This window comes from Hyla sarda, chromosome 2, assembly GCF_029499605.1.
Source record: "Hyla sarda isolate aHylSar1 chromosome 2, aHylSar1.hap1, whole genome shotgun sequence".
NCBI classification, from domain to species: domain Eukaryota; kingdom Metazoa; phylum Chordata; class Amphibia; order Anura; family Hylidae; genus Hyla; species Hyla sarda.
This window is the reverse complement of record NC_079190.1, coordinates 21,620,322-21,640,418: the sequence shown is the minus strand read 5'-3', so window position 1 is coordinate 21,640,418 and position 20,097 is coordinate 21,620,322. Positions and strand designations below refer to the sequence as shown.

The following is a 20,097-nucleotide window of genomic DNA, read 5'->3' as shown; positions in this document are numbered from 1 at the left end:
GGGCTCCATAGCAGGAAAACCCTCTACCCAGGTATCTGCCACACACCTGGGGAGGGGCGGATGGAAATCACTGCTTCACTGGAAGACTCAGGAGCTCAGCAGAACACAACCTCTCTCCAGAGCTGTACTCACTATTCTGCTGGTGGGGTCACTGTGTACATATATTACATTACTTATCCTGTACTGATCCTGAGTTATATCCTGTATTATACTCCAGAGCTGTACTCACTATTCTGCTGGTGAGGTCACTGTGTACATACATTACATTACTTATCCTGTACTGATCCTGAGTTATATCCTGTATTATACCCCAGAGCTGTACTCACTATTCTGCTGGTGGGGTCACTGTGTACATACATTACATTACTTATCCTGTACTGATCCTGAGTTATATCCTGTATTATACTCCAGAGCTGTACTCACTATTCTGCTGGTGAGGTCACTGTGTACATACATTACATTACTTATTCTGTACTGATCCTGAGTTATATCCTGTATTATACTCCAGAGCTGTACTCACTATTCTGCTGGTGGGGTCACTGTGTACATATATTACATTACTTATCCTGTACTGATCCTGAGTTATATCCTGTATTATACTCCAGAGCTGTACTCACTATTCTGCTGGTGAGGTCACTGTGTACATACATTACATTACTTATCCTGTACTGATCCTGAGTTATATCCTGTATTATACCCCAGAGCTGTACTCACTATTCTGCTGGTGGGGTCACTGTGTACATACATTACATTACTTATCCTGTACTGATCCTGAGTTATATCCTGTATTATACTCCAGAGCTGTACTCACTATTCTGCTGGTGAGGTCACTGTGTACATACATTACATTACTTATTCTGTACTGATCCTGAGTTATATCCTGTATTATACTCCAGAGCTGCACTCACTATTCTGCTGGTGAGGTCACTGTGTACATACATTACATTACTTTTCCTGTGCTGATCCTGAGTTATATCCTGTATTATACTCCAGAGCGGTACTCACTATTCTGCTGGTGAGGTCACAGTGGACATACATTACATTACTTATCCTGTACTGACCCTGAGTTATATCCTGTATTATACTCACGAGCTGCACTCACTATTCTTCTGGTGAGGTCACTGTGTGCATACATTACATTACTTATCCTGTACTGATCTTGAGTTATATCCTGTATTATACTCACGAGCTGCACTCACTATTCTGCTGGTGAGGTCACTGTGTAGATACATTACATTACTTATCCTGTGCTGATCCTGAGTTATATCCTGTATTATACTCCAGAGCTGTACTCACTATTCTGCTGGTGAGGTCACTGTGTACATACATTACATTACTGATCCTGTACTGATCCTGAGTTATATCCTGTCTTATACTCCAGAGCTGCACTCACTATTCTGCTGGTGAGGTCACTGTGTACATACATTACATTACTTGTCCTGTGCTGATCCTGAGTTATATCCTGTATTATACTCCAGAGCGGTACTCACTATTCTGCTGGTGAGGTCACAGTGGACATAAATTACATTACTTATCCTGTACTGACCCTGAGTTATATCCTGTATTATACTCACGAGCTGCACTCACTATTCTTCTGGTGAGGTCACTGTGTGCATACATTACATTACTTATCCTGTACTGATCTTGAGTTATATCCTGTATTATACTCACGAGCTGCACTCACTATTCTGCTGGTGAGGTCACTGTGTAGATACATTACATTACTTATCCTGTGCTGATCCTGAGTTATATCCTGTATTATACTCCAGAGCTGTACTCACTATTCTGCTGGTGAGGTCACTGTGTACATACATTACATTGCTTATCCTGTACTGATCCTGAGTTATATCCTGTATTATACTCCAGAGCTGTACTCACTATTCTTCTGGTGAGGTCACTGTGTGCATACATTACATTACTTATCCTGTACTGATCCTGAGTTATATTCTGTATTATACACCAGAGCTGTACTCACTATTCTGCTGGTGGGGTCACTGTGTACATACATTACATTACTTATCCTGTACTGATCCTTAGTTATATCCTGTATTATACACCAGAGCTGTACTCACTATTCTGCTGGTGGGGTCACTGTGTACATACATTACATTACTTATCCTGTACTGATCCTGAGTTATATTCTGTATTATACACCAGAGCTGTACTCACTATTCTTCTGGTGAGGTCACTGTGTACATACATTACATTACTTATCCTGTACTGATCCTTAGTGATATCCTGTATTATACTCCAGATCTGTACTCACTATTCTGCTGGTGGGGTCACTGTGTACATACATTACATTATTTATCCTGTACTGATCCTGAGTTATATCCTGTATTATACTCCAGAGCTGTACTCACTATTCTGCTGGTGAGGTCACTGTGTACATACATTACATTACTTATCCTGTACTGATCCTGAGTTATATCCTGTATTATACTCCAGAGCTGTACTCACTATTCTGCTGGTGAGGTCAGTGTGTGCATACATTACATTACTTATCCTGTACTGATCCTGAGTTATATCCTGTATTATACTCCAGAGCTGTACTCACTATTCTGCTGGTGAGGTCACTGTGGACATATATTACATTACTTATCCTGTACTGATCCTGAGTTATATCCTGTATTATACTCCAGAGCTGTACTCACTATTCTGCTGGTGGGGTCACAGTGTACATACATTACATTACTTATCCTGTACTGATCCTGAGTTATATCCTGTATTATACTCCAGAGCTGTACTCACTATTCTGCTGGTGAGGTCACTGTGTACATACATTACATTACTTATCCTGTACTGATCCCGAGTTATATCCTGTATTATACTCCAGAGCTGTACTCACTATTCTGCTGGTGAGGTCACTGTGTATATACATTACATTACTTATCCTGTACTGATCCTGAGTTATATCCTGTATTATACTCCAGAGCTGTACTCACTATTCTGCTGGTGAGGTCACTGTGTACATACATTACATTACTTATCCTGTACTGATCCTGAGTTATATCCTGTATTATACTCCAGAGCTGTACTCACTATTCTGCTGGTGAGGTCACTGTGTACATACATTACATTACTTATCCTGTACTGATCCCGAGTTATATCCTGTATTATACTCCAGAGCTGTACTCACTATTCTGCTGGTGAGGTCACTGTGTATATACATTACATTACTTATCCTGTACTGATCCTGAGTTATATCCTGTATTATACTCCAGAGCTGCATTTACTATTCTACTAGTAAAGTCACTGTGTACATAAATTCCATGACTTACCTTGTATTGAGTTACATCCTGCATTATACTTCTGAGCCTTCTAGTCACCCTAGGTAATATAGGGAGTGAAGAGGTAGCAGTCTCACCCAGGCCCTTGCAGGACATAAGAAGATGCCAGTATTATAGATGGCACATGGTAGATGGGGTAATATTACAGACTCTACATTGCAGCCCAGGAGCTTCTAGTTACATCACTGACCTCAAATTAAGTCAGATACTAAATGGTTAACAGCAGGATATTTTGAATTAATTTAAATTCACATGTTCTTAAAAGAAAATTATTATTTTCATCTGATTCAGTAAAATTATTATACAAAATCTACTAACATTGTGAACCATGATGTGGAGGTCCACATAGTCACATGAGAAGAGCTAGGGGGCAGCAGATCCCCACAATATCAGGAGCCGGAGACTGTAAGGAGCTCATTACTTACATAAGAAGACAAACACATCAGATGTGATAGAAGAAGAGAGTGAGATAGATAGATAGATAGATAGATAGATATGAGATAGATAGATAGATATGAGATAGATAGATATGAGATAGATAGATATGAGATAGATAGATAGATAGATAGATAGATAGATAGATAGATAGATATGAGATAGACATGAGATAGATAGATAGATAGATATGAGATAGATAGATATGAGATAGATAGATATGAGATAGATAGATAGATATGAGATAGATAGATATGAGATAGATAGATATGAGATAGATAGATAGATATGAGATAGATAGATATGAGATAGATAGATAGATAGATAGATAGATAGATATGAGATAGATAGATATGAGATAGATAGATAGATAGATAGATAGATATGATAGATAGATATGATAGATAGATATGAGATAGATAGATATGAGAGATAGATAGATATGAGATAGATAGATATGAGAGATAGATAGATATGAGATAGATAGATATGAGATAGATAGATATGAGATAGATAGATATGAGATAGATATGAGATAGATAGATAGATAGATATGAGATAGATAGATAGATAGATATGAGATAGATAGATAGATAGATAGATATGAGATAGATAGATAGATAGATATGAGATAGATAGATATGAGATAGATATGAGATAAATAGATAGATAGATATGAGATAGATAGATAGATAGATTTGAGATAGATAGATAGATATGAGATAGATAGATAGATAAATATGAGATAGATAGATGATAGATAGATATGAGATAGATATATAGATTTGAGATAGATAGATAGATATGAGATAGATAGATAGATAAATATGAGATAGATAGATGATAGATAGATATGAGATAGATATATAGATATGAGATAGATAGATAGATATGAGATAGATAGATATGAGATAGATAGATTATATCCCTTCCTTTCTTCTCCTCCCAACCCCTCCTAGTCACTCCACTTTCTTCCTGACAGAGACCCTGCCTGTCTACTGCGCCCCTCTTGTTATTGTTCAGAGCCCCAGACAGTTTAAAGTGGTCCCAAACTGTGGCCCTCAACATGTTCCAAAACGTCAACTCCCAACATGCCCGGAGAGCCGTTGGCTGTCCTGGCATGTTGGAAGTTGAATATTTGGAACATCTTGAGGGCCACAGTTTGAGACCACTGATTTAATAGGACTATCTAGGCCCGGCCTGACTCCCCATAGGTCCCAGCCAACGTCTGTCCGGGTATGCTGGGAGTTGAAGTTTTGGAACATCTTGAGGGCCACAGTTTGAGACCACTGCTTTAAAGCATACCCCTTTACCTTTTCTCCAGCCTTACGCTGCCCCGCCCTGGTAATGATTATGTATGCGGCCAGACTTCTTGGCTGTACTGGTTTAGAAATGTCAACCATAGACAGATGGGGTGTCAGAAGTCAGGTACTCTATGAGATCTCCAGGGGCCGTCTCTGATGTGAGCAGTGAACCCCATGACCATGTGAGCCAATGAGACCTCAAAAGTCTCCCTTGTATAGTGAGGTACAGAGGAGGAGTTTGTCCAGTCCACTGTTGGTATTAATCCAGTCTAATTCCATCCATGCTCCTGAGCAACAGCTAAGCTCAGGTGTGCTGTGTGTCGTGTGCTCTAAGTAGAGGCCTACTCAAGCTTTAACCTTTCTACTGGTCATCCTACAAATGTCACTCGTAGGAGGAATACATGCCCCTGCAGAATAGTCTAGTGTCTTGGAAGGACCCTAGCCACCAGAATCTCAAGTTACAGTCTACAATTCCATCTGGTGAAAGCATCGCAAGTCTCAGCAAGGCTTCAGGGCTCGCAAGGGGTACGCTGCACTCTCACACCAAGGCCAGCTGTCTGTGTGTTACCATAAGCACAAGCTCAGTAATGACAGGTATTTGTAACCTGACGTCGGTGTGTTTATTCGCTCATCGGGTCTGGCCCAGGAGAAGCTGCCTCCAACCTTTGGACTGTGGATCAAAAAAACGGTGCCCTGGCGTCCGACGTGAACAGGCACTCTTACTAACACCCTGTGGCCACCACAAATACAGTCACTAAAGTACTCTTGGGATCTCATCAAAAAACCAGCAGACAAAGGTGGGAGCCCTGGTCGGTATGCATAGGAAAGCCTACATGGACCAAGTCATGAGGAAAGTGGCAGATGGCACCACCTTTAGGCCACATGATCGTGACCCCACTACACAACTTATACACAAATATAACACTTTTACAACATTACTTCACAGAAGTCATCATTGATGCAAGGTTTTTGATAAACCACCATCCGGTTACTCCAGTATTTTACTAACCGCCCATAATCCATAAACATCTAGACAAAACACAAAGACCGATAGTTGCTTCTACTGATTCCATTCTGGCACCTCTCACTATGCTTCTTGAGAAAGTCCCAAGATCCCTCCTATTAGACATCGGGTGTTATCTGACTCACAATATCACTTATACACAACCTGACAACATGCAGGTAACACTTATTCAGCAATACAGCCAAATAGTTCTGCTTGGAACTTCTCGAGATGGTCCTCTACGAACCACTTCCTCCTGTTTAGGAACCAGCTATATCTCCAGACACAAGGGACAGCTATGGGGTCCAACATGGCGCCTCCATATGCAAACATGTTTATGGCCATTTTTGAAGAGAAACACATCTACCATGATCGAGTCAAGGTGAAGGACTCTAGCAGCCACGAATCCACTCAATTTACCATAATACTCACTTTTACGGTAATGCTATCGATTGACAATACTAAATGGATGACATTTCGTGCATATGGAGGGGCTTGTTGGACTTCCTTTTGAATTTTCACATTCAGATCAGTTCCATTTGTCCAGAACTCCAGTTCTCCATTTACAATGATACAACACAAATACTTCCTTGACACTTTGACAAAGATACTAAGGGCAACCTACCTACAGAGGACAGTAAAAATCTCTTACATTATTCCACCAAAACGTCTCCCACACTACCCCAGTACAGCACAGTTGGGAGAACAGTATCTGATCTCACAACCCAGGACCCCGCTTACATGAGATGACCCTATGACATATCAAAATCGGTTGTCTCCTATAAGGATGTCCCCTACTAAGGACCACCTTGTATAAGCCAAAATAGAGACTTTACCTGTCAATCTAAAAAGGGAGCGCTGGTAAATCTAGACCACCCACAAAGAAGAAGTATCGGAAACAATTGTAATAGAATCTGGACTCCTGCACCTTTGTGCCAAACATCAGAGCCCCCTCATTGTTATGCCGCATAAGCTAACAAAGGGCACAGCTGGTCCTCAGTTTTTGTGTCTAGCGTGGCATCAGTACACGGACTAATCATTCTTATAATGATCACTCTCGCTGTCCTGTTATACAATTGCTAATGTCGCCTCCATTCTATATTGAAAGTAATAGAAATAGAGATATTCCAGCCGAGATATGTAAATATCAATTTGAGATTATTATCGTCTTTTATCATCTTTTTTTTCCCCCGTACAAAACAAACATGATAATGAGGAATTGTGAGAAAAAAAGTTATGAGACAATTTAGGTGATTAATACATGGCGGATCTATCTACCTGAACACCGCAGAGGGGGTCGTGACCCTCTGTCCAATAAACAAACAGAAACATGAGCAAATACACTCCGGGAAATACATTGTCTTTTTTATTGTTTATAATTCAAGTTGATTTTACATCTTCTTCTATAGCCACAACAACACATCAGAGCCTTTAAAGGGGTACTCCCGTGGAAAACTTTTTATTTTATATCAACCGGTGTCAGAAAGTTTAACAGATTTGTAAATTACTTCTATTAAAAAAATCTTAATCCTTCCAGTAATTTTTAGGGCTGTATACTACAGAGGAAATGCTTTTCTTTTTGGATTTCTCTTCTGTCACGATCAGAGTGCTCTCTGCTGACCTCTGCTGTCCATTTTAGGAACTGTCCAGAGCAGGAGAAAATCCCCATAGAAAACATATGCTGCTCTGGACAGTTCCTAAAATGGACAGCAGAGGTTAACAGAGAGCACTGTGGTCGTGGCAGAAGAGAAATCCAAAAAGAAAAGCATTTCCTCTGTTGTATACAGCCCCTAAAAAGTACTGGGAGGAATAAGATTTTTTAATAGAAGTAATTTACAAATCTGTTTAAACTTTCTGGCACCAGTTGATAAAAAAAAAAAAAAGTTTTCCACGGGAGTACCCCTTTATGAGAAGCTGCTCCATCTGCCTCTCTCCCAGCAGTAAGTCTCAGCATCTTCTTATTTGAAGCTGAACATAATGCAACTAATCAGGACAGAGCTCCCAGAAAACCATGCTAAGGGTATGTGCACAGTACGGAAGAACCGTCTGGAGAAATTACGGGCGGCCATTCCATGTGTAGCAGGCACCACTAAATAAAACAGTACTATGACCACATGGGCCTATGCCATCAACACTGATTGGCAATGCAGTCCACGTGGTATTCCACTGAAATAATGACCAAGAGTCCAGAATTTAAAAGGGTATTTTGCTGCTCAGCGTTTGCAACAAAAAGTTCCGAACGCTTAGAGCTGGCGCTGGGAACTTGTGACGTCATGGCCCCACCCCTCATGAAGTCATGCCCCACCCCCTAAATGTAAGTCTATGGGAGGGGGCATGGCATCATGAGGGGCGGGGCTATGACATCATGAGCTCCCGGCATCGGCTCTAAGCTTTTGGAACATTTTGTTCCAAACACTGAGCAGCGGAGTACCCGTTTAATGTTTTAAAAAGATTTCGAGTCCAGAAATTCAGCAGAATCCCATGGAAGACAATGGAAGGCTCTTGCCCTGAATGTTTCTGTGCGGATACTTCCTTGACAGATACCTTCCTTGACAGATACCTTCCTTGACAGATACCTTTTTTGATCATGTGATTCCAGATTTTCTAATGAAGAATGTGTGGGGGGAAACATCCTCACGCATATTTACACACATTCTTCTAGGTGATTTTTTCATTCTATAGAGGTCTATGGGAGGAAAAATACGGCAAACTGGTTGAAAAAAAATTGCTACAGTAAAACAATGTGTGAACATTACTTTAGGGGAAGTGTATAACTACTTTATACCCTGATTTCATAGAGATAGCAGCAGAAGCAGTATACAGATAGAGCAGTGAGGAGGTGTATAACTACCAAATATCCTAATCCCAGAGAGATAGCAGCAGTATGCAGATAGAGCTGGAGGGGAGGTGTATAACTACTATATATCCTGATTCCAAAGAGATAGCAGCAGTATACAGATAGAGCTGGAGGGGAGTTGTATAACTACTTTATACCCTGATCTTATGGAGATAGCAACAACAGTATACAGATAGAGCCGGTGGGGAAGTGTATAACTACCATATATCCTAATCCCAGAGATACAGCAGCAGTATACAGATAGAGCCAGAGGAGAGGTGTATAACTACTATATATATCCTGATCTTATAGAGATTGCAGCAGCAGTATACAAATAGAGCTGGAGGGGGGGGGGGGGCTTAAGAGCTGCCAGGAGGGATCTGAAAGGTGATGATGTAATTCTGTAGTTCACAGGTCAGCTGACCCAGGACACACCACACATTAAGCACTGTGATTTTCTGTGAGTAAGACTAGTGATCACATCACACAGTTTGAGTAATGAAATGGATGGATGCAGCTGTGCTCAGCTGTGATGGGATAAAACAGATGGCGCTGTAGGACGAGTGTGGGGAGTGTGCATGATGCAGCCAAAAAACAACAACCCGGAGTGCTTCTTTAAAACTGACACACTGTTGTGGAGGGCTTAAAGTGATGGAGCATGTCACAGAAATAGAGCTCCTGTGTCATGCTCTATATCCTCAAACCCTTTAGATGCCAGTGGATCAGTTTTCCGTGGAGTGTTCCTTTAAAAACTTCCCTTCTATATTTTGCTCTCAATACAATAAAAAGACCCATTGTTTCCAATGCCATACCATTTTACATGAAGTGACTTTTTTACATATATATAACTGAACAACTTTCTTTATAAAAACAAAAAAAAAAAGTATATGACCCCGCCCCCCCCCCCCCCCCCCCCCCCTCCAATTGGTGCCAAACAGTGACAATCTACTTTAATAACTTCTATCCAGCTGATCTGAACAAGTCCCAGCATGATATTAAAATGAATAGTGGTGATGGGCCCCCAGGGGGTGTACCTAACCCCACTGATTATATCAGTTCTCCTGAAAATGGCAATTACTCTTTATACGAGTTCTATTGAATTTTATTATAGTCCTCACTGTGAATAACCCCGGCTTTTTATTTTCCGAGTGTCCTGTCCCATCAGAATTTCCATACAGACAGGAGATGACTTTGATCTATATTGAAGATGTCAGTCTTTGAGCTGATAAGCCGCGGCGCCTTGCCTTTTCGATCAATATGGTTTATGTTTGTCATGAATCATCGAAAAAAAAAAAAAAAGTATAAAGTTAACCATAAATAAAACTAACCAACCATATATACCTACATGTTCTGTAGACTGATTTTAGATATAAGCAACAGTCGCAGCAGAGGAGATGGGGCTCAATAGGAAACATCAAAATGGGCTCCTGTGCATGTCAGCAAACAAATAGCAAAGGGTATAGGGATAGCAAAGGGTATGGATCCACCCCTAAAACCCTAATTGCCACAGCCTAAGTGAAACCCAATCATGGGAAATTATGATTTAAAGGGGTACTCCCCCTTTTTTTTTTTTTTTTTTAATCAACTGGTGCCAGAAAGTTAAACAGATTTGTAAATTACTTCTATTAAAAAATCGTAATCCTTCCAGTACTTATCAGTTGTATGCTCCACAGGAAGTTCATTTCTTTTCGAATTTCCTTTGTGTCTGACCACAGTGCTCTCTGCTGACACCTCTGTCCATTTTAGGAACTGTCCAGAGCAGGAGAGGTTTGCTATGGGGATTTGCTCCTACTCTGGACAGTTCCTAAAATGGACAGCTGTGTCAGCAGAGAGCACTGTGGTCAGACAGAAAGGAAATTCAAAAAGAAATGAACTTCCTGTGGAGCATACAACAACTGATAAGTACTGGAAGGATTAAGATTTTTTAATAGAAGTAATTTACAAATCTGTTTGACTTTCTAGCACCAGTTTATTTAAATTAAAAAAAAATGTTTTCCAGGGGAGTACCCCTTTTAATTGTCTGGCTTTAGTTAGTGTGGGAGCAGGTAGAGGGGACCGGATGGGCAGGGGAGAGAAGAGTGAGGGCGAAAGAGTAGACATCAGTGCAGGGGCTGGAAAAAGGCATAGCAGTGTGTCTACAGAGAGGATGAGCAGCCTATCACTGCTGGGGCTTCAGAAGACAGGAAAAGCAGGGTGGCTCATAGTATGTGTGCCACCTTGCTTTCCCAGTCTTCTCAAGAGCTCCAATATCTATGGCTGCTTTTTTAGACAGTTATCCTCTTCTGGAGAGTAGAAAAGCTGGGTGGCAGGCAGTGCAAGGCTATACCCCCAGCTATCTGTCTAGGGGAGCAGCCATATTAGAGACATGAAGAGAAGTAACAGATGTTGCCCGGTCTGCCTACCTAAACCTTGTGGGAGAAGAAAAGCAACAATAATATATATAAATGAGACATGTTGCTTCTCCTTTCCTCCAAGGTTTAGGAAGGAAGACCGGGCAATGCCGGGTACTCAGCTAGTGTAAAACTAAAAATGTTCTCGGTGCTATTTTTTTTTTATATAGGCTAGTTATCCCTGACCTGCCATAGTGATAGCGGTCCAAACATCTTACTACAGGGTCACCAAGTTCCTGTTAAAGGGGTATTTCGGCTTTATACCTCTTATCCCCTATCCAAAGGACAGTGGATAAGATGTATGATTACAGGGGTCCCGCCCCTCCATTCATGTCTATGGGAGGGGGCGTGATGGCTGTCACGCCCTCTCCCATAGACATGAATGGAGGGGCGTGACATGACATCAATGGGGGGCGTGGCCATGACGTCACGTCTCCATCTCAGAGGCAGCTCCCAACACAGAATGCCGGGGGGCTTCACCGAGATCGCGGGGGTCCCCAGCGGCGGGACACCTGCAATCATACATCTTCTCCTCTATCCTGGGGATAAGATGTATAAAGCCGAAATACCCCTTTAACTACGACATACCATAAGGATCTCCTCTGCATTTTCCCCACAGCCGGCTGAGGAAGAACAGAGGTTTCTACAGAACCAATTTGAGAGCTGTAAAATTTTGATCAATCAATTACATGATAAGAGGAGGGGGCCCCCCATAAGGTGGCATCTAATCAAAGATTGATGTTCTTCAATGACTAGGCAATGAGCGGATGTTTCGAGCGGCAGCCATTAGGGTTTGATCTGTCGATGGGATGATGAAACACAGTATTTGGAGTTTAATGAAGCGGTGTATTGAACATCTCTTGAAAGTCTAAGTTTGTAATTCCCTCAGTCTTACAAATTTACCAGCGCAAAATGAAGTTGTGCATCACCTGGAACAAGAGAACTCAACGCCTGTACGTGCCCCATCTCCTCACCATGTTTCTTGGTCGTTAATGGGTTCATTAGTGGGTGAGTGGGGTGGCTCTTCACTCCCTTGTTTGCTTATATTGCTGAGTCTTTGAGGAAGAGGGAATCCCTCAGACTATCTGGGCTGAGCCCCCTTTCACTAAGGCCCCACAATAGTCAATTGTGCTACCTTTATAGTACATACATCCTAGTGTTCGGCTACATATTCACTAAGACGTGGATTGGGGAGGACGGTTGCAGAGTGGTTCATAAAGGAGATGCCCCCAGCAACCAGCTTGGGACATGTTCACATTTGATCTGACACATATATTGCGATATATGTCAGCAAACAGGGAGAATTGGTATATCGACATGCACTATGGTGTAACCCCCTACGCCCAAACCATTGCTTTCAATGGGTTAAACATAGGCTAAAAGTGACCAAGTTTGGTCCATTTCTATGTGTACACTGTATTTATGCAAGACTTAAGCAAGCAACTATGTTCTTACATGTACGCTACTGAATACATTGAGCTTAGATATAAGTTAAGAAAGGTCCCATCTGTATACCACAAAATATCCATCATATATGGCATTTTCAGCAGTTTTCTTCTAGGCAGTTTCCATATCTAATTTTCAGTTGTCCCTGAGTTGGTGGGTGTAGATTAGCTGCTATGATGTCTCCCATATACTGCACAAACAAAACAAGTGATCATGCTCCCCATAACTCTATAGAACACCCTTAGAAGCCACAGCAGTATGTAGGACATTATAAAGCAACACTGTGCAGTGTAAGCTGTAAATCCCGCAGTTCTGTGAGCTATAACACTTACTAGAGCTCTCTGAAACTTATTTGTGTCTCTACCTCTCCCCTGGAGATGAATGGAGGGGGCATGTTTCAACCAGATGACATGCTGGGTACGAATCGTGCAATAAAAGAGCTGAGCCAGGGCCCCGTACAGGAGATCAAATGGGGGGTCCCAGCGGTCTGACCTCCTACGATCAGACACTTATCCCCTATCATGTGGACATCTTCTTTAAGTTCATAGTGAATCCTGTAGATTATTCGGAAACATCGTGTTCCCACAATACGGCTACAGAAGGCAGCGGTCTTTGAATAAATGAAGATAAATGGTTTTATTAAGGGATACTTGTTCTTGTTAAGTGTCCTAATGGGACTGATAAGTAATTACTCAAAGATGAGACAGCGCACAGAAGGTATATTAAAAGTACCGCCATCTGCTTTATAAGTGATAATATGTGACCTTAACCACTATGGAAATTGCTGAGAGAGCCCGCAGCAACGCTGAAATTAACGTGTAGTTATGAAAATCTCAATATATAACATGAAATAGATGCAGATTTTTTTAATCTTTTTTTTTAGTCCCGCCGCTGGGGACGCCCGTGATCATGCACGCGGCACCCCGTTTGTAATCAGTCCCCGGAGCGTGTTCGCTCCTGGTCTGATTACGGGTGACTACAGGGCTGGTGGTGTGTGACGTCACGCCTCTGCCCCCGTGTTATGTCATGCTCCACCCCTCAATGCAAGTCTATGGGAGGGGGCGTGATATCTGTCACGCCCCCTCCCGTAGGCTTGCATTGAGGGGCGGAGCATGACGTCACAAGGGGTCGAAGGCGTGACATCACACGCCACCGGCCCTGTAGTCACCAGTAATCAGACCCGGAGTGAACACGCTCCGGGGACTGATTACAAACGGGGTGCCGCGTGCATGATCATGGGTGTCCCCAGCGGCGGGACTCCCGCGATCAGGCATCTTATCCCCTATCCTTTGGATAGGAGATAAGATGTGTAAGCACCGGAGAACCCCTTTAAAAGCTAATACAGCCTCAATTTGGAATTGCATTCATTTCCTTGGGGACCACACTGGGGGAAACAATAGCTCCTGAGTGGGAATGAAATGTAAAGCCTTAAAATGCATACAATTCCAAGACAGAATTTTCTTGTCCTTTAAATCTATGTACTGTAGACCCAATATTTTATGTATATTTATTTGTTAATATATCTGAAATCCATTAAATAAAATACTCACTTCCATTCACAGCCACTAATTGGAGCTTCAGAGCTTACTGCCAACAGGTTTACACTGAGCTTAATGATAAAACAATATGCAGTAAAGGGGCCAATATATTTCCAAAAACTGATGGACAAAATTTCATTAAGTCAAAACATATGCCTTTTTGACCTCCTCATAGAAATGAATGATCATGTTTTCCTTATGGGGAGAGGTAAGCTGCAACCAGACAGTTTTTGCGCTGGCTTATTGCTCCTGGAACAAAACACACTTGTATGGGCACCTTAAAAGGGTACTCCAGTCCTAGACATCTCATCCCCCATCCAAAGATAGGGGATAAGATTTCTGATTGCAGGGGGTTCTGCCACTGGGACCCCTGCGACTTCTGGCCCGGCACCCTGGCATACTGAGCAGTTATGTTCAAAACATCAAATGTACGAGGCTTTGGGCGACCGTGATCCTCACGCCTCCTCCATTTATATCTGGCTGTGGTCGCTCAAAATCGGGCACAGAGCGGAGTTCGCTCCGTGCATGCGGATTACTGGGGTGCCGTATCGGTCGGGGGGGGGGGGAGGGGGCGACCCAGCGACCAGACTGCCTGCGATCAGAAATATTTTGGATAGGGGATTAGATGTCTAGGGGAAGGTACCCCTTCATGAGTAGGGTCACACGTAGCGCATTCGCAGAGAATTTCACGCTGCCGAAGCTCTGACGGCAGTCACAACAGCGAGCTCCCTGCTGCGGCCGGTTTGTTTACTTGGTGCAAGCAGGCACTGTGTCTACAGCGGGAAATCCGCTACTATGTGCGGCCATACAGAGCTACCCGGCCTCAGCAGGGATCTCATTCTTGTGACTGTCATTGGCGTATCCGCAACATGAAATTTGTTGTGGATGCTCTACATGTGAATAGACCCTACAGGGTTGACTAGTTAATAGAAACATATTCTCTATCCACAAGTTTCTGATCATGGAAGATCTGACCACTGGGACCCTCCAGCGATCTCCAGAATGGGGCCCATCTTACTACTGAGCGCTCCGGTTCAAACCTTCCGAGACAAACTGGTTTCGGCAGTGACAGCCCGCTTAGCGGTCTGACGTTGCCAAGGATAGTACGTCTCCGAAGGTGAGGGCCGAAGCGCTAAGTGGGCAGAGTCAGGCCCTGTTCTGGAGATCGGGATCGGAAACATTCCCTATACCAGCATTTCCCAACCAGGGTGCCTCCAGCTGTTGCAAAACTACAACTCCCAGCATGCCCGGACAGCCTCCTTACTACTGAGCGCTCCGGTTCAAACCTTCCGAGACAAACTGGTTTCGGCAGTGACAGCCCGCTTAGCGGTCTGACGTTGCCAAGGATAGTACGTCTCCGAAGGTGAGGGCCGAAGCGCTAAGTGGGCAGAGTCAGACCCTGTTCTGGAGATCGGGATCGGAAACATTCCCTATACCAGCGTTTCCCAACCAGGGTGCCTCCAGCTGTTGCAAAACTACAACTCCCAGCATGCCCGGACAGCCTCCAGTCAGAATTTTACTAATTGGCTCTTTTATGCAGGGGATTTTGAGCTCTGTATCAGAAAAAACAGTTCTCACAAAAAAATTATTTTAGGAAAATAATCAGCACAGAGTTTTGGACCTAAAAATGACATAATGGAAATTTACCCCATTTATATTCACTGAATAAATTACATCCTTTAAGTGAAATTCCATTAGTTCATTCTCTTTGATCCACCAAAAAAAAAAGCCTTAAAGCGTATCAGATCCATTCACCTAATCTATTCTAATGCAAATGACAAGTTGAAGCAGAAGATTTCTGATAAGGGATTAGACTCTTACTTGGGCCATATACAACAGATTAAAGTTGTCAGGACCCAGGTTGGCGGCCTTGGTCACCCATAGAAACATAGAATGTGTCGGCAGATAAGAACCATTTGGCCCATCTAGTCTGCCCAATATTCTGAATCCTATCAATAGTCCCTGGCCGTATCTTATATGAAGGATAGCCTTATGCCTATCTCTATCTTATATGAAGGATATCCTTATGCTTATCCCATTCATGCTTAAAGGGGTACTCCCACCATAGACATCTTATCCCCTATCCAAAGGATTGGGGATAAGATGTCTGATCTCGGGAGTCCCGCCGCTGGGGACCCCCGCAGCATTGCATGCGGCACCCACCTGTTTTTTGTCCAGAAGCGCTGGAGGGTCTGATTTGCGACTCCGGGAACGGAAGTCCGTGACATCAGGACTTCGCCCCCGTGTGACGTCACGACTGTCCCCTCAATGCAAGTCTATGGGAGGTGACGGCTGTGGTGGCTGTTAATGTGCATATGTCAATGTGGTTGTCGATAAGCATGACGGGCTATGCCAATAGCTTAGTTCACCATACAAGTAGTGTACTGAGCCATGGCTAGTTGGCAGCTGCTACAACTGTATGAAACTACTGTCCATTATTGGGTTGCTGCTGTCTGCCGTGCTACAAATCAGTTTACGCAGAGCCCATCTGGGACTGCTAGGGGGTCCCAGGAGTAGTTCGGCCCCTGCACGATTGTTCTTTGTACAGAACAGTCAACTACTAGACATCTTTAGTTTCATTAGACTGCTTTAAATTGACAAGGTCAGAACACTGTCTAGGGCCACTGAGATTTCCCCAAGCCCCATTAGAATTCTCTGCAAGTGTTGGAGAATGGAGCGGGTGGAGAAGGAAATGGACTGAGTTCTTCTTAACCATATTTCTAAATATTACTCAAGCTTTCAATCTCTCCTTTTTGCCTCGAACGGACGAGACATGTTTACAAATTCGGGCTTGTAAGTGGCCGGCGTTTGACGGAAGAGATCCTGTCGAAAAGTTGACAGGTCCATTTGAAAGGTTTTGAACACCCAGGTTGACGAAGGAACGTGCTATCAATCTATGGCTGAATTGTCTTTCAAAATAATCCTCGTCAGTACACCGAATCTAATCTAACTATTGCAGAGGAGACGGGTAGAAACCATCAGTAATTGGTCCCATAGGACACGTGGAGAACCTACTAGGGTCTTATTCTTTTTTCCTAGCCTGTTGTATTATTCATTTAAGTAATAAAAAAATAAATAAAAAATGAAATTTCCTAACAAGAACAAAAGCCAAAGAATACAAAGTGATGGCACCATCAAGTTAACCCAATCATCTAACCTCCATTTCGGTATTTCGGTCGGCAAAGATGAAAAGTTAAATTAAAAAAAAAAAAAGTTGTAACAAAAATAGAAGATCTTTATTGATCATTCAGTCATCATTACAAGTCATACAATAAATTACAAACACACAAAGCATGACAGTACAATATACAGCACAGGTTCCCTAAGCTATACACTATACCACATGCTACACTATACCACATGCTACACTAACACTCCGCACTATCACTCATTATGAAAGAAACAAAGTCGAAGAACAACAGCACATTTCAGTCTGTGATCGGGAAGGGGTGTGGGATCTATGGGTTTAGGGAGGGGCGGATCAAAGGGCCAAACTAAAACATAAGGCAAACCACTGGGACCCACTGCGATCTCCTAAATGATCCCCACATTGCCACTCTATGTGAGGTATGCCCCCTACAGTTCTATGGGAGAGGCGGGGAGGCACGAACAATGCCTCCCCGCCTCTCTCATAGAGATACATGGAGGAGGCGTGTTGGAGGTGGCAGAGCCGTGGCCCCGTGCAGGAGATCGCGGGGGGTCCCAGCGTTCGGACCCCCCGCGATCAAACACTGTGGATAGGGGATAAGTTGTATTTTGCTGCAGATGTCCTTTAAGCAAAACCGCAGGGGTAAATAGCTGGAGGTCAATAATTTAGGTGCAGTAAATGTTTTGTTTTTTCAATTTTTTGTATTCTATATCAATTTGCTTCTCTGTGCACTGAAGTGTGAGATGATTTTTTTTTTATTCCCGAAGCTGAACCAAGAATTACAAGTAATACAATCAAAAGTCAGAAAACATTACGGTGTTAACAAAGCTATGAGGGCTGTTTATGTCTGTGACAGGAGAATAAATCCAATACACACAAGACCTGAATACAAACAGCGACAAACCTTTAAGAAAAATAGAGGAAACAAAAAATTTCCAAAAAACAAGAAAAAAACTCCCATCACCATTGAACGACTTACTTATCTTGATGAATAACAAATATCATATAAGTAGAGAAGAATTGTAACCCTGATTCCTTTTCACATTTGGGTTTATATATTTGATTGTGATCCAGTCTTCCTGTTGCCATTTCCACAAGGGGGAGCTCACTGCATTAAGATTTATATAGTTACTAATGAGCTCAGTAATAAACCTTCATTGAGTGAGCTCATCCTAGTGTAAGTAAGATTTATTTTGCCGGCTATCTATAATGATCGCACCTCACCAGGCTTTGCATGCTGAGCTCTGGTCAGTTAGGTGTTACAAGCCCGGGCCAATCAGCAGCTGAGGAGGAGTATTTGATTTCTCCTCAGTCTTCTGGACCTTGCTTTTGATTTTAGTCTTGTCTGTTTCAGTTCTGACTTGTTCGTTTGATTTTGCCGTAGCTTTGCAGTTTTGACCCATTTATCTAGTTTTTATCCTGGTCCTGTCAGTCTTGGGATCTGTCTGTACTTATTGTCGGTTTTATCCTGTCTAATTTGTATCTGTTAGCTGAACCTTTATTCTGATCTGTTTGTGTTTTGCTCTTCATCTCGGTATAGGTTCTGGTCCATTGTTTGTCTTGCTTTGCCCTTTGCCTTGTGTGTTTTACTTGTTGTACTGTCCAGTCTTGTCTAATACTTGAACTGTATCCTGACTTGTATTCTGACCTGTTTGTGTTTTGTACTTCACCTCAGCATAGGTCCTGATCCATTGCTTTTCTTGCCATGCCTCTAGCCTTGTGTGTTGTAATTCTTTTCAGTTTTGTTTGTTCCAATTCAATTCACAACTGTACAGTGTCCTGACTTTGGTTACCTGTTTACGCACCTTCATTTCTGGTAAACCCGACGCTCTAACTTCCTTGAACCTGTTTGTCATTACTCTCATACCTGCCAAATTACTACGGTCCGGAACTTGTTAGTCAGTCGTTACATATCTTCCCAGTTTTTGTGTTCTTGCCTGTTTACCCTTTGTGTCCTGACCTGTTTCCCTGACCTCCATACAGTTCTGTTTATTATTTTGACTTATGATGACCCAGCAACTTATCTAGTGCAGGAACCGCTGTCCAGTTGTGGATCCGCTGTCTAGAGCGGGTACAACGTAGGCGGGGAAAGTGGTTCTCTGGGTAAGATAGCACTACCTTCTCCTGATGGGTTCTGAAGTTGGTTTCAGGCGGTTGATTTTACGCACACGCATGCACATTCTGTACTAGGTTAGGTCTTCACCACCACAAACTTCCCCTGGGCTGCTGCAATACATTTGCCTTTGGTTAGAGTGTACATCCAGAGTTTCAGGCCCGCATGATTTTCAGCTCCATTGTTGAAGGGAACTTACGACGTTTAGTGACTTCCATGCACAAGCCCTATAAGTTAGAATAGGGCTCCTGCACAAAACTTGCTGGGTGCTATACTGTTGCTTTGGCAACTCTAATGCCCAATGTGGCTTGTGTCTCCCATGGTGGAGCAGAAGATCGCGCAGGCCCCAATCTCTGTACGCTTTAAGTGGTCACCAGTGAATGATGCAGTTTGATCGTCGACTGTAAAGACGAATGAATATTCAGCACCAGAGCCGCTCCTCAGTTCACTCCCATTACAACTTCTAAGAAATCATTTTAATGTAGAAGTGTTGAAAGAAGGGGTTTGAAAGAAATGTCTTGGGTTAAGGCTAGAGTCCGTAAAATAGATTAAGCAACATTGTCTGGCATTCTGTATTACTACTCCACTGAAATA

The 20,097-nt window shown here is 42.7% G+C and overlaps 1 protein-coding gene across 10 annotated transcripts in view; it reads right to left on the bottom strand.

The window, feature by feature from the left end:
* The window catches only part of DLG2 (discs large MAGUK scaffold protein 2), a 1,357,480-nt gene that overhangs the window by 942,547 nt on the left and 394,836 nt on the right, over positions 1-20,097 (bottom strand). For 6 of the 10 annotated variants that reach the window (XM_056561360.1, XM_056561361.1, XM_056561375.1 and 3 more), the window contains one exon: positions 3,282-3,374. The exons of 3 other annotated variants lie outside the window; for them this stretch is intronic. In XM_056561360.1, the coding sequence (XP_056417335.1) occupies positions 3,282-3,374 (93 nt within the window). Of the gene's footprint in view, positions 1-3,281; positions 3,375-5,038; positions 5,144-20,097 lie in introns of those variants that run through there. One more of the 10 variants, XM_056561364.1, reaches the window with a different exon arrangement.